The 14608-nt window shown below is 42.7% G+C and overlaps 1 protein-coding gene across 2 annotated transcripts in view; it reads left to right on the top strand.

The window, feature by feature from the left end:
- Positions 1 to 14608, top strand: part of LMBRD2 (LMBR1 domain containing 2) — a 65453-nt gene that overhangs the window by 23842 nt on the left and 27003 nt on the right. For both annotated transcript variants that reach the window (XM_073621194.1, XM_073621185.1), the window contains 4 exons: positions 131 to 341; positions 11577 to 11651; positions 11876 to 11989; positions 13416 to 13599. In XM_073621194.1, the coding sequence (XP_073477295.1) occupies positions 131 to 341; positions 11577 to 11651; positions 11876 to 11989; positions 13416 to 13599 (584 nt within the window). The remainder of the gene's footprint in view (positions 1 to 130; positions 342 to 11576; positions 11652 to 11875; positions 11990 to 13415; positions 13600 to 14608) is intronic.

The following is a 14608-nucleotide window of genomic DNA, read 5'->3' as shown; positions in this document are numbered from 1 at the left end:
CAGTTGTACTATCTTTAGAAAAAAATTATTTCTATTTTTCCTTGTTATCTTGAAGTTGTACTTTTATCACCCCATCCATTGTTGTTTGTAACAAATCCCACCTAAAATCCGAAGTTCTTTATTTTTTAAGGTACCAGCTGCAGACCATTGGGATAGCGGCAGCCAACACATGGGGTCTGTTCCTCTTAGTCTTGCTGATGGGGTATGGCCTGGTAGAACTCCCCCGATCACACTGGAATGGGGCCAAGAAGGGCTATCTGCTAATGAAGACTTATTTCAAAGCAGCCAAACTTATGACAGAGAAAGCTGACGCTGAGGAGAACCTGGAGGATGTCATGGAGGTCAGATCAATATGTTCTTCTGTATTTAGAATTTTCCTGGAAAATGCAAATTTTTGTTTGTTTATTACAGGTACTTCTATAGCGCCTTGAATTTAGGCAGTGCTTTACGTGTGTGTATGTGTGTATGTGTGTGGTGTGTGTGTGTGTGTGTGTGTGTGTGTGTGTGTGTGTGTGTGTGTATATGTATGTATATGTATGTGTGTGTGTATATATATATATATATATATATATATATATATATATATATATATATATATATATATATATATATATATATATATATAATGTGTGTGTAGATAGATAGATAGATCTATATAGATATGTATACATACAGGCACATCAGTCCCTGTCCTCAAGAAGCTTACAATCTAAGGTCTCTAACTCACATTTATACATTCACATAGTAAGGCTAATAGACAGGAGCCAGTTAACTTATCAGCATGTCTTTGGAGGGGGGAGGAAACTGGAGTACCCGGAGGAAACCCACACAGGCACAGGGAGAACATGCAAACACCATTCAGGTAGTGGCGTGGTTGGGATGTGAACCGACGACCTTAGTGCTGCTAGGCAGAAAATGCCAGTTAACAGATCCTTATGCCCCGTACACACGATCGTAAATTCGGCCAGCAAAAGACCGATGAGAGCTTTTGGTCGGAAAATGCGACTGTGTGTATGCTCCATTGGACTTTTGCTGGCGGAATTCCCGCCAGCAAAAGATTGAGAGCATGTTCTCAATTTTTCGGTCGGAAAAAGTTCCTATCGGAAAATGCGATTATCTGTACAAATTCCGACGCGCAAAATTCCTACGCATGCTCGGAAACAATTCGACGCATGCTCGGAAGCATTGAACTTCATTTTCTCAGCTCGTCGTAGTGTTGTATGTCACCGCGTTCTTGACGGTCGAAAGTTCAGAGAACTTTTGTGTGATCGTGTGTATGCAAGGCAAACTTGAGCGGAATTCCGTCGGAAAAACCATCCAAGTTTTTTCTGACGGAAAATCCGTTCGTGTGTACGCGGCATTACTCTTAACCCTGAAGGTCCACTAGCAGAAGATCAATGCTTAGAGTTGGGCCATAAAGGAAAACTTCACTTTTCATTAGGCAGCAGAACACAGCAGCTATAGCTGCTGGCAGTAATCTCATGTAAAAAGCCAACAGGATGGATCGACTTTTGTACAACTTATCTGCCCATACATGGAATGAATCTCGGCCAGTCTCTGTTGAACTGTCTGAAATTTGATCCATGTATTGCTGGCTTTAGGTTGTCCTTTTTATGTTCCCCTCCCCCTATGGTGCGGCCCCCTGTATAAAATGTAAAATGCAGTGCCAATCCTGAGATGGTCACTGTGCGTCTGTGATCGAACAACAAGGTCCTGGTTTATTCTTATGGGTGAACTCAGGATGTACTCTGGTAATTATTGACCCATGGGATGTCCACTATGGAGAAAGTGGGGATCCATAAAGAAGACCTTAACTTTAATAAAACCTTGAGGAAAGATATATGGAAGTTGCCATTGCTGACTTTTATTAAAGGTTTCTTAACTTTTTATTATGAGTCACTAACCCAGAACATGCATGCAGCCAATGGAATATGAAAAATTGAAGCTCCATACTACATTCTTGTTACAGGTCTGTAAATATCTATGTAGTAAACATGTTTGGGATGGCAGCCTTGTAAGGTGCACCTTTTTTGATGTTACACTTCAGTCGCAAAGGTTGATAAACCTTGAGATGTATACAGTGAGCCCAGCTTACACTTTTAGGTGCCCACATTTAACCACTTGCCGACCGCCGCACGACTATATACGTCGACAGAGCGGCACGGGCAGGCAAAAGGACTTACAGGTACGTCCTTGCCTGCCCGCGGGTGGGGGGTCCGATCGGACCCCCCCTCGGTGCCTGCGGCGGTCGGCAAATCTCCCCCGGCGATCGGTGGTGAGGGGGAGGCCATCCATTCGTGGCCCCCCCCCTCGCGATCGCTCCCAGCCAATGGGATCATTTCCCTGCCTCTGTATTGTACACAGAGGCAGAGGAAATGATGTCATCTCTCCTCGGCTCGGTATTTTCCGTTCCGGGCCGAGGAGAGAAGACTGCAATGTGAGTGCACAACACACACACACACAGTAGAACATGCCAGGCACACAAAACCCCCCGATCGCCCCCCGATCCCCCCCCAATCACCCCCCCCTGTCACAAACTGACACCAAGCAGGTTTTTTTTTTTTTTTTTTCTGATTACTGTATTGGTGTCAGTTTGTGACAGTTACAGTGTTAGGGCAGTGAGTGTTAGGCCCCCTTTAGGTCTAGGATACCCCCCTAACCCCCCCTAATAAAGTTTTAACCCCTTGATCACCCCCCCGTCACCAGTGTCGCTAAGCGATCATTTTTCTGATCGCTGTATTAGTGTCGCTGGTGACGCTAGTTAGTGAGGTAAATATTTAGGTTCGCCGTCAGCGTTTTATAGCGTCAGGGACCCCCATATACTATCTAATAAATGTTTTAACCCCTTGATTGCCCCCTAGTTAACCCTTTCACCACTGATCACTGTATAACCGTTACGGGTGACGCTGGTTAGTTTGTTTATTTTTTATAGTGTCAGGGCACCCGCCGTTTATTACCGAATAAAGATTTAGCCCCCTGATCGCCCGGCGGTGATATGCGTCGCCCCAGGCAGCGTCAGATTAGCGCCAGTACTGCTAACACCCACGCACGCAGCATACGCCTCCCTTAGTGGTATAGTATCTGATCGGATCAATATCTGATCCAATCAGATCTATACTAGCGTCCCCAGCAGTTTAGGGTTCCCAAAAACACAGTGTTAGCGGGATCAGCCCAGATACCTGCTAGCACCTGCGTTTTGCCCCTCCGCCTGGCTCGGCCCAGCCCACCCAAGTGCAGTATCGATCGATCACTGTCACTTACAAAACACTAAACGCATAACTGCAGCGTTCGCAGAGTCAGGCCTGATCCCTGCGATCGCTAACAGTTTTTTTGGTAGCGTTTTGGTGAACTGGCAAGCACCAGCCCCAGGCAGCGTCAGGTTAGCGCCAGTACCGCTAACACCCACGCACGCACCGTACACCTCCCTTAGTGGTATAGTATCTGAACGCATCAATATCTGATCCGATCAGATCTATACTGGCATCCCCAGCAGTTTAGGGTTCCCAAAAACGCAGTGTTAGTGGGATCAGCCCAGATACCTGCTAGCACCTGCGTTTTGCCCCTCCGCCCGGCCCAGCCCAGCCCACCCAAGTGCAGTATCGATCGATCACTGTCACTTACAAAACATTAAACGCATAACTGCAGCGTTCGCAGAGTCAGGCCTGATCCCTGCGATCGTTAACAGTTTTTTTGGTAGCGTTTTGGTGAACTGGCAAGCACCAGCGGCCTAGTACACCCCGTCGTAGTCAAACCAGCGCTGCAGTAACACTTGGTGACGTGGCGAGTCCCATAAGTGCAGTTCAAGCTGGTGAGGTGGCAAGCACAAATAGTGTCCCGCTGCCACCAAGAAGACAAACACAGGCCCGTCGTGCCCATAATGCCCTTCCTGCTGCATTCGCCAATCCTAATTGGGAACCCACCACTTCTGCAGCGCCCGTACTTCCCCCATTCACATCCCCAACCAAATGCAGTCGGCTGCATGAGAGGCATTTTCTTTATGTCCTCCCGAGTACCCCTACCCAGCGAACCCCCCAAAAAAGATGTTGTGTCTGCAGCAAGCGCGGATATATGCGTGACACCCGCTATTATTGTCCCTCCTGTCCTGACAATCCTGGTCTTTGCATTGGTGAATGTTTTGAACGCTACCATTCACTAGCTGAGTATTAGCGTAGGGTACAGCATTGCACAGACTAGGACACACTTTCACAGGGTCTCCCAAGATGCCATCGCATTTTGAGAGACCCGAACCTGGAACCGGTTACAGTTATAAAAGTTACAGTTACAAAAAAAGTGTAAAAAAAAAAAAAAAAAAAAAAACACAAACAAAAATATAAAATAAAAAATAATAGTTGTCTTTTTATTGTTCTCTCTCTATTCTCTCTCTCTCTATTCTCTCTATTGTTCTGCTCTTTTTTACTGTATTCTATTCTGCAATGTTTTATTGTTGTTATGTTTTATCATGTTTGCAATTTTTTATACTTTATACTTTACCGTTTCAGGTATGCAATTTTTTATACTTTACCGTTTACTGTGCTTTTTTGTTAACCATTTTTTTGTCTTCAGGTACAGCATTCACGACTTTGAGTGGTTATACCAGAATGATGCTTGCAGGTTTAGGTATCATCTTGGTATCATTCTTTTCAGCCAGCGGTCGGCTTTCATGTAAAAGCACTCCTAGTGGCTAATTAGCCTCTAGACTGCTTTTACAAGCAGTGGGAGAGAATGCCCCCCCCCATCGTCTTCCGTGTTTTTCTCTGGCTCTCCTGTCTCAACGGGGAACCTGAGAATGCAGCCGGTGATTCAGCCAGCTGACCATAGAGCTGATCAGAGACCAGAGTGGCTCCAAACATCTCTATGGCCTAAGAAACCGGAAGCTACGAGCATTTTATGACTTAGATTTCGCCGGATGTAAATAGCGCCATTGGGAAATTGGGGAAGCATTTTATCACACCGATCTTGGTGTGGTCAGATGCTTTGAGGGCAGAGGAGAAATCTAGGGTCTAATAGACCCCAATTTTTTCAAAAAGAGTACCTGTCACTACCTATTGCTATCATAGGGGATATTTACATTCCCTGAGATAACAGTAAAAATGATTAAAAAAAAAAAAAAATGAAAGGAACAGTTTTAAAATAAGATAAAAAAGCAAAAAAATAATAAAGAAAAAAAAAAAAAAAAAAAAAAGCACCCCTGTCCCCCCTGCTCTCGCGTTAAGGCGAACGCAAGCGTCGGTCTGGCGTCAAATGTAAACAGCAATTGCACCATGCATGTGAGGTATCACCGCGACGGTCAGATCGAGGGCAGTAATTTTAGCAGTAGACCTCCTCTGTAAATCTAAAGTGGTAACCTGTAAAGGCTTTTAAAGGCTTTTAAAAATGTATTTATTTTGTTGCCACTGCACGTTTGTGCGCAATTGTAAAGCATGTCATGTTTGGTATCCATGTACTCGGCCTAAGATCATCTTTTTTATTTCATCAAACATTTGGGCAATATAGTGTGTTTTAGTGCATTAAAATGTAAAAAAGTGTGTTTTTTCCCCAAAAAATGCGTTTGAAAAATCGCTGCGCAAATACTGTGTGAAAAAAAAAAAATTAAACACCCACCATTTTAATCTGTAGGGCATTTGCTTTAAAAAAATATATAATGTGTGGGGGTTCAAAGTAATTTTCTTGCAAAAAAAAATAATTTTTTCATGTAATCAAAAAGTGTCAGAAAGGGCTTTGTCTTCAAGTGGTTAGAAGAGTGGGTGATGTGTGACATAAGCTTCTAAATGTTGTGCATAAAATGCCAGGACAGTTCAAACCCCCCCCAAATGACCCCATTTTGGAAAGTAGACACCCCAAGCTATTTGCTGAGAGGCATGTCGAGTCCATGGAATATTTTATATTGTGACACAAGTTGCGGGAAAGAGACAAATTTTTTTTTTTTTTTTTTTTTTGCACAAAGTTGTCACTAAATTATATATTGCTCAAACATGCCATGGGAATATGTGAAATTACACCCCAAAATACATTCTGTTGCTTCTCCTGAGTACGGGGATACCACATGTGTGAGACTTTTTGGGAGCCTAGCCGCGTATGGGACCCCGAAAACCAAGCACCGCCTTCAGGCTTTCTAAGGGCGTAAATTTTTGATTTCACTCTTCACTGCCTATCACAGTTTCGGAGGCCATGGAATGCCCAGGTGGCACAAACCCCCCCCAAATGACCCCATTTTGGAAAGTAGACACCCAAAGCTATTTGCTGAGCGGTATAGTGAGTATTTTGCAGACCTCACTTTTTGTCACAAAGTTTTGAAAATTAAAAAAAGAAAAAAAAAATTTTTTTTTTTGTCTTTCTTCATTTTCAAAAACAAATGAGAGCTGCAAAATACTCACCATGCCTCTCAGCAAATTACTTGGGGTGTCTACTTTCCAAAATGGGGTCATTTGGGGGGGGGTTTGTGCCACCTGGGCATTCCATGACCTCCGAAACTGTGATAGGCAGTGAAGAGTGAAATCAAAAATGTACACCCTTAGAAATCCTGAAGGCGGTGATTGGTTTTCGGGGTCCCGTACGCGGCTAGGCTCCTAAAAAGTCCCACACATGTGGTATCCCCGTACTCAAGAGAAGCAGCAGAATGTATTTTGGGGTGCAATTCCACATATGCCCATGACCTGTGTGAGCAATATATCATTTAGTGACAACTTTGTGCAAAAAAAAAAAAAAAAAAATAATAAATTGTCACTTTCCCGCAACTTGTGTCAAAATATAAAATATTCCATGGACTCAACATGCCTCTCAGCAAATAGCTTGGGGTGTCTACTTTCCAAAATGGGGTCATTTGGGGGGGGTTTGTGCCATCTGGGCATTTTATGGCCTTCAAAACTGTGATAGGTAGTGAGGAGTAAAATCAAAAATGTACGCCCTTAGAAATCCTGAAGGCAGTGATTGGTTTTCGGGGCCCCGTATGCGGCTAGGCTCCCAAAAAGTCCCACACATGTGGTATCCCCATACTCAGGAGAAGCAGCTAAATGTATTTTGGGGTGCAATTCCACATATGCCCATGGCCTGTGTGAGCAATATATCATTTAGTGACAACTTTTTGTAATTTTTTTTTTTTTTTTTTGTCATTATTCAATCACTTGGGACAAAAAAAATGAGTATTCAATGGGCTCAACATGCCTCTCAGCAATTTCCTTGGGGTGTCTACTTTCCAAAATGGGGTCATTTGTGGGGGTTTTGTACTGCCCTGCCATTTTAGCACCTCAAGAAACGACATAGGCAGTCATAAATTAAAGGCTGTGTAAATTCCAGAAAATGTACCCTAGATTGTAGGCGCTATAACTTTTGCGCAAACCAATAAATATACACTTATTGACATTTTTTTTACCAAAGACATGTGGCCAAATACATTTTGGCCTAAATGTATGACTAAAATTGAGTTTATTGGATTTTTTTTAGAACAAAAAGTAGAAAATATCATTTTTTTTCAAAATTTTCGGTCTTTTTCCGTGTATAGCGCAAAAAATAAAAACGGCAGAGGTGATCAAATACCATCAAAAGAAAGCTCTATTTGTGGGAAGAAAAGGACGCAAATTTCGTTTGGTTACAGCATTGCATGACCGCGCAATTAGCAGTTAAAGCGACGCAGTGCCAAATTGTAAAAAGTGCTCTGGTCAGGAAGGGGGTAAATCCTTCCGGGGCTGAAGTGGTTAAATCAACCCCGTGGGGTTAAAAAAAAATTCCAATGAAAGGTCCCTGCAATAGAAGAGCTTTCATTACTGTCCTCTCTGGTGGCGTATATCTGCAGCTTTCACAAGCATCCTTTTGGCTTCAGCATATATTACTGATTTTTTAAATGTTTTTTTCGGGTTGAACGAAAGAAAATTGTCAGTTTCGGTCAGTGATGCTGTACTAACGATCCAACGTTGGTACAGCGATCTCCCCCGCTGAGCTTTTGTGTTCTGACAGGGGGGGCAAACCCCCCCCCCCCAGTGCCAGAACTCTCCAATCAGCACTCAGCCAATGGCTGTTGGGTTTTCCACACCTGAATGGCTGGCTTCTGTCAGCTGTCAGACCGGCTAGCATACACATGGGCCAAATGTTGTACGTTTTTTTTTTCTTTTTTTTTTTTTTTAACCAGATGATGTCTCCCAACATTTGACTTTTGTGTATGGGGCTTTAGTCCTGTAGTCATGTATGGGTTGAAGGGAACCACAGCAGGGGACAAAGCCAACATTTTTTGAAGTGTTAAATACAAAGGAGTCTTACAGAGACAGCAATACTGAAACAGAGGGTAAGTAGGAAAGTACACTTTAAGGCATTAGGACAGATGTATGTCAAACTGGAGGCTGTGCCCAAAAAGGTGCCTCCAAGGCTTTGTACTATCAGGAGATGGATTGGGAACGGTAAAAGAAGGGGAGGATCAGAGAAGACAGGATCAAACAGCCTTTTTACACAATGCAGAGGATTAACACATTCGCTTGCACAGTGAGTATAACAATCATGCTTTTATTGCATATACAGACTGATTTGTACTATTGTGGGTTTAGTAACACTGTAAGCCTTCTGGTTGCCAAGGCACAAAGTATACCCAATGATGGAATGACACCACCTGCCTGGAATTTGTATGTTCTCACTGTGCCTGTGTGGGTTTCCTCCCACACTCCAAAGACATGCTGGTAAAGTAATTGGGTCCTGACTAAATTAGCCCTAGTATATGTACAGTACCTTGAAAAAGTATTCACACCCCTTGAATTTTTCCACATTTTGTCATGTTACAACAAAAAACGTAAATGTATTTTATTGGGATTTTATGTGATAGACCAACACAAAGTGGCACATAATTGTGAAGTGGAAGGAAAATGATAAATGGTTTTACAAATTTTTATAAAAAAATATGTGAAAAGTGTGGGGTACATTTGTAATCAGCCCCCCTGAGTCAATACTTTCTAGAACCACCTTTCACTGCAATTACAGCTGTAAGTCTTTTTGGGGATGTCTCTACCAGCTTTGCACATCTAGAGAGTGACATTTTTGCCCATTCTTCTTTGCAAAATAGCTCAATCTCTCTCAGATTGGATGGAGAGTGTCTGTGAACAGCAATTTTCAAGTCTTGCCACAGATTCTCAATTGGATTTAGGTCTGGACTTTGACTGGGCCATTCTAACACATGAATATGCTTTGATCTAAACCATTCCATTGTAGCTCTGGCTGTATGTTTAGGGTCGTTGTCCTGATGGAAGGTGAACCTCCGCCCCAGTCTCAAGTCTTTTGCAGACTCCAACAGGTTTTCTTCTAAGATTGCCCTGTATTTGGCTCCATACATCTTCTCATTAACTCTGACCAACTTCCCTGTTCCTGCTGAAGAAAAGCATCCCCACAACATGATGCTGCCACCACCATGTTTCACAGTGATGGTGTGTTCAGGGTTATGTGCAGTGTTAGTTTTCTGCCACACATAGCGTTTTGCTTTTAGGCCAAAAAGTTTAATTTTGGTCTCGTCTGACCAGAGCACCTTCTTCCACATGTTTTCTGTGTCCCCCACATGGCTTCTCGCAAACTAAAAACGGGACTTCTTATGGCTCTTTTTTTCAACAATGGCTTTCTTCTTGCCACTCTTTCATAAAGGCCAGATTTGTGGAGTGCACGACTAATAGTTGTCCTGTGGACAGATTCTCCCACCTGAGTTGTGGATCTCTGCAGCTCCTCCAGAGTTACCATGGGTCACTTGGCTGCTTCTCTGATTAATGCTCTCCTTGCCGGGCATGTCGGTTTAGGTGGATAGCCATGTCTTGGTAGGTTTGCAGTTGTGCCATACTCTTTCCATTTTCAGATGATGGATTGTACAGTGCTCCGTGACATGTTCAAAGCTTGGGATATTTTTTTATAACCTAACCCTGCTTTAACCACTTCCCGCCCAAGGTACGTCATATGACATCCTGGACTTTGAGTGGGGATGTCTGAATGATGCAATTCCCTGCACCATAAGAACAATCGTAATGGCAGTTCAGCCGCTTGATCGTACTTACAAGTGGTGGGAGGGGACATCTGGTGCTAATACTGGCTTGCCCATGCGATCGGCGAGTCGGAGAAGGAATCCACCGGCGCTGGAAGTTGAGCATAGAAAATTTCAAGGGACAGATGGTCCCTGGCAATCTCTATGACGTCGTGTCCGGCCCGGCGGAAGTAAACATTGCCAGGGACTCGGCTGGAAATCGTTCATTTTTTCTTTTGATCCCGGTGTTTCCTTCCTGGAGGAGAGATGTGGGGTCTTATAGACCCCACATCTCTCCATAAAGAGGATCTGCCACGCACTATTCCTATTACAAGGGATGTTTACATCCCTTGTAATAGGAATAAAAGTGATAAAAAAAATTTTTTAAAGAGAAAGTGTAAAAATAAAAAAAAATTAAAATAAAAAAATTAAAAATGGTTTGTTTAAAGCGCCCCCGTCCCCACATGCTCGCACAGAGAAGCAAACGCATACATACATTGCACCCACATATGTAAGCGGCGTTTAAACCACACATGTGAGGTATCGCCACGGACATTAGAGCGGGAGTAACCATTCTAGTCCAAGTCCTCTGTAACTCTAAACCGGTAACCTGTAAAACATTTGAAAGTGTTGCCTATAGAGATTAAGTACCAAAGTTTGGCGCCATTCCACGAGTGTGCACAATTTTAAAGCGTGACATGTTTGGTATCTATTTACTCGGCGTAACATCATCTTAAACATTATACAAAAAATTGGGCTAACTACTTTTTTTTATATTTTTTTTTTTTTTTTCATGAAACAGTTTTTTTCTTTTCTCAAAAAAACACGTTTGAAAAATTGCTGCGCAAATACCGTGTAACGTAAAAAGTTGCAACGGCCACCATTTTATTCTCTAGGGTCACTGCTAAAAAAATATACATAATGTTTGGGGGGTTCTGAATAATTTTTCTAGAAAAAAAAAAATTATGATTTTTACATATAGGAGGGAAGTGCCAGAATTGGCCAGAATGGGAAGTGTTTTAAACTTCTCCAACTTTATCTCTGACCTGTCTGGTGTGTTCCTTGGCCTTCATGATGCTGTTTGTTCACTAAGGTTCTCTAGCAAACCTCTGAGGGCTTCACAGTACAGCTGTATTTATATTGAGATTACATCACACACAGGTGGACTCTATTTACTAATTAGGTGACTTCTGAAGGAAATTGGTTCCACTAGATTTTAGTTAGGGGTATCAGAGTAAAGGGGGCTGAAAACAAATGCACGCCACACTTTTCACATATTTATTTGTAAAAAAAAAATGGAAATCCATTTATCATTTTCCTTCCACTTCACAATTATGTGCCAGTTTGTGTTGGTCCATCACATAAAATCCCAGTAAAATACGTTTATATTTTTGGTTGTAACATGACAAAATGTGGAAATTATCAAGGGGTATGAATACTTTCTTAAAGCACTGTATGTGAGTTAGGGACCTTAGATTGTAAACTCCTTGAGGGCAGGGACTGGTGTTGATGTGCAATATATATGTAAAGTGCTGCTTAAATTGATGGCGCTATAGAAGTACCTGAAATAAATATAAAATATGTTGTGGTTTCTCTACAGGAAGTCCGTAAAGTGAATGAATGCATCAAATACAATCATCCCCTGCGCAAGTGTGTTGACACAATCCTAAGGAAGGTAAATGAATAATCATTGATTCCGATTTCATTAGATCTGATCAGGTGTGCCATGTTATCAATATATGGTAAACGAGTCAAATCCCATCATAGACTATACAGAACAGCACAGTCCTGCTTGCTTATTTAGAGACACTGAATTGTAGCTTCTAGTCCCCGGTGCCACTGTCATTGTGGGGACTAATCCTAGGATGGCTGGAATTATATATGTGATTTCTTTCTTAGTGTCCCACCGAGTACCAGGAGAAAATGGGAAGGAATATGGATGATTATGAGGACTTTGAAGAAAAGAATATTACCTATCCCAGTGAGAAAACCCTAGTAAAACTTCACAAACAGGTAACTCCGACTAATGGGCCTCAGTGGGAAAGGGGGAAGATAGGATTTTATTAAAGTGTTTGTATAGCCCAAACCTTTCTTTTTTTTTTTTTTTTTTTTTTTTTTTTTTTTTTCCTTTTTTAGGTTTTTATTATTCCCCACTGGGAAGATTCACCTTTTTTTTATCCTGTTTGCCAGTGAGAAACCGAGGGGAAATCCTAAGCCCCCATTCACATTGAGTGTTTTTCCCCATGCTTGAATACATTCAACATGCACAATCCTATTCTTCCATAATGTCCCTGTTCGCACTTTTGGGCTCAATCACCTTACACTCAAGTACATCAGTTTATTTATTTATTTTATTTTTTTTAAACGTATTCAGGCGTTTTCGGTCCCTTGTAAATGTGGGATAAATGTGTTTTTAGTACGCATTTTTAAAGGGTAACTCCACTTTTGTGGGGAAAAAAAAATAGCAAATAAAAAATAATATAGCATATACAAATGAAACACAAGTCATATTATAATTGAAAGTAAATGGCCTTCCCTTTTTCAGTCTGCAGCTGCTGTAATTTTCTGAAAATGCGATGCAATATGGCTACCTGGAGGAGTTCTGTACACAGAATGTGTACAGACCACCCCAGAAACATAATATCCTGCTTGTAGGGCTGGGGAAAAAAATCGATTTTAAATCATGAATCGAGTTGAGAGGTCAAATCGATTAAAAATTTAAGCAAATCGATTTTTTTTTTTTAGATTTTTTTTTTTTTTCACCGTGCTGGTCCTGAAGAGCTGCAGGCAGGAGCTTCTAGGCGAGGCCGAAGCCGCGGCCTCGCCTTAAAACTCCTGCCCGCAACTCCCCAGTACCGGCACTGACACCGCGCAGGTCCTGAGGAGATGCGGGCAGGAGTTTTTAGGCGAGGCCGCAGCTTCGGACGTGGACTAGGCCGAAGCCTCGCCTAAAAATTCCTGCCCGCAGCTCTTCAGGACCGGCGCGGTGTCCAAAAAAAAAAAAAAAACTCGGTTCGAATCGTGAATCGAGTTTTTTTTTTTTTAAGAAAATCTGATTTTTTTTTTTTTTTTTTTTTTTTGGAAAATCTCCCAGCCCTACCTGCTTGTGTGATTGGCTCACCAATTTTACCAGAAGTCTGCCCCAGTGTAAAAGCAGCCTTAACGAGACACATGTTCCAGTGTCTGAGATGGGCATTCCTGCATTTTACACAGATTATATCTCACTTCCTGTAGCCTCTGTGGGATAGGTAGTGATGGCAAATTGCCCCAACCAGACAGGCAGGGAGATTTTTTCCCCTCTCTACTCTATCCAAAATGTTAAAAAAGAAAGTTTGCTTATACACACATTTGAATTCAGTGGAGAAATAACAGCCTAGCTTACCTTGATGATGATGATATTGTTGTCTCCGCTTACATCTCTTGTCTTGATTTCTTGAAGGCGATCTACGCAGTCCAGAGACATCACCGGACTCAGGTTCAGTGGCGCATTATTCTGGAACAAGCTTTTCACTTGGAGGATGTTGCTAAAAATGAGACAAGTGCTGCCAGACAGTTTGTACACACCTTCCCCCAACAGGAACCAGAAAGTTGGATCACACGAAGATTCTACACTCCTTCTATTGGTATGAGCAGAATACATGTCATACACTGCACTGTATGATGCCCCACACTGGTAGAGGAACAATTGATGGCTTTATTTGACAGTCGTGTTTAAATGTATTAAAGTATAACTAAAGGCAAAAAGGAGTGTTTTTAGTTTTGGATGGAGTGGAGAGGGATTAGAACACCTGTCAGTTTTTATTGCTGTCTGTGCCCCTGTTGGGGAGATTCACCCTCTCTATTTGTCATATTTTCCATTATCACTGCAAGTAAAAGAAAATCCCAAATTTTTGGTTGTCCCCAGAAAAGTAATAAAGGGGAAATCTTCTACTGGGGACACTAGTTCTGGTGACTTAGGGGTAGGGCTGGGAGATTTTCTGAAAAAAAAAAAAAATCTGAGATTTTCTTTAAAAAAAATTTGATTCATGATTCGAATCGAGTTTTTTTTTTTTTTTCTGAGGAGTTGCGGCAGGAATTTTTAGGCGAGGCCGCGGCTTCGGCCTAGTCCGCAGCGTCCGGCCTCGCGGACTAGGCCGAAGCTGCGGCCTCGCCTAAAAACTCCTGCCCGCAGCTCCTCAGGACCGGCGCAGTGAAAAATTTAAAAAAATCGTTTCGCTTACATTTCGAATCGATTTGACCTCTCAACTCAGTTCAATATTTAGATCAAGTTTTTCCCCAGCCCTACTTAGGGGTCCCAGAGGAACTCCCTAACCACTTGCCGACCAGTCGGCGTCATTATACTGCAGCAGGTCGGCATGATCCCGCGAGCTGTCGTAGATATACATCGGTGCCTTTTTAAGCTGGATAGCAGGCGCGCGCCCACTGCACAGCGGGGGTGCCAATGCTCACGACCGGCGGTCGCGATGACCACCGCCCACGAGCGATCGCGGGCACAAGATGCAGAACAGGGACGTGGGTGTGTGTGTGTAAACACGCACATCCCAGTTCTGTGAGGAGAGGAGAGACAGAGTTCCTACGAGCTGGGAACCACGATCTGTCATCTCCTATAGTCCCTCCCATCCCCCGCAGTTA

Source organism: Aquarana catesbeiana, linkage group LG01, assembly GCF_042186555.1.
Source record: "Aquarana catesbeiana isolate 2022-GZ linkage group LG01, ASM4218655v1, whole genome shotgun sequence".
Lineage (NCBI taxonomy): Eukaryota > Metazoa > Chordata > Amphibia > Anura > Ranidae > Aquarana > Aquarana catesbeiana.
Note: the sequence above shows the minus strand (reverse complement) of the source record. Positions and strands in the feature narration are given on the sequence as shown.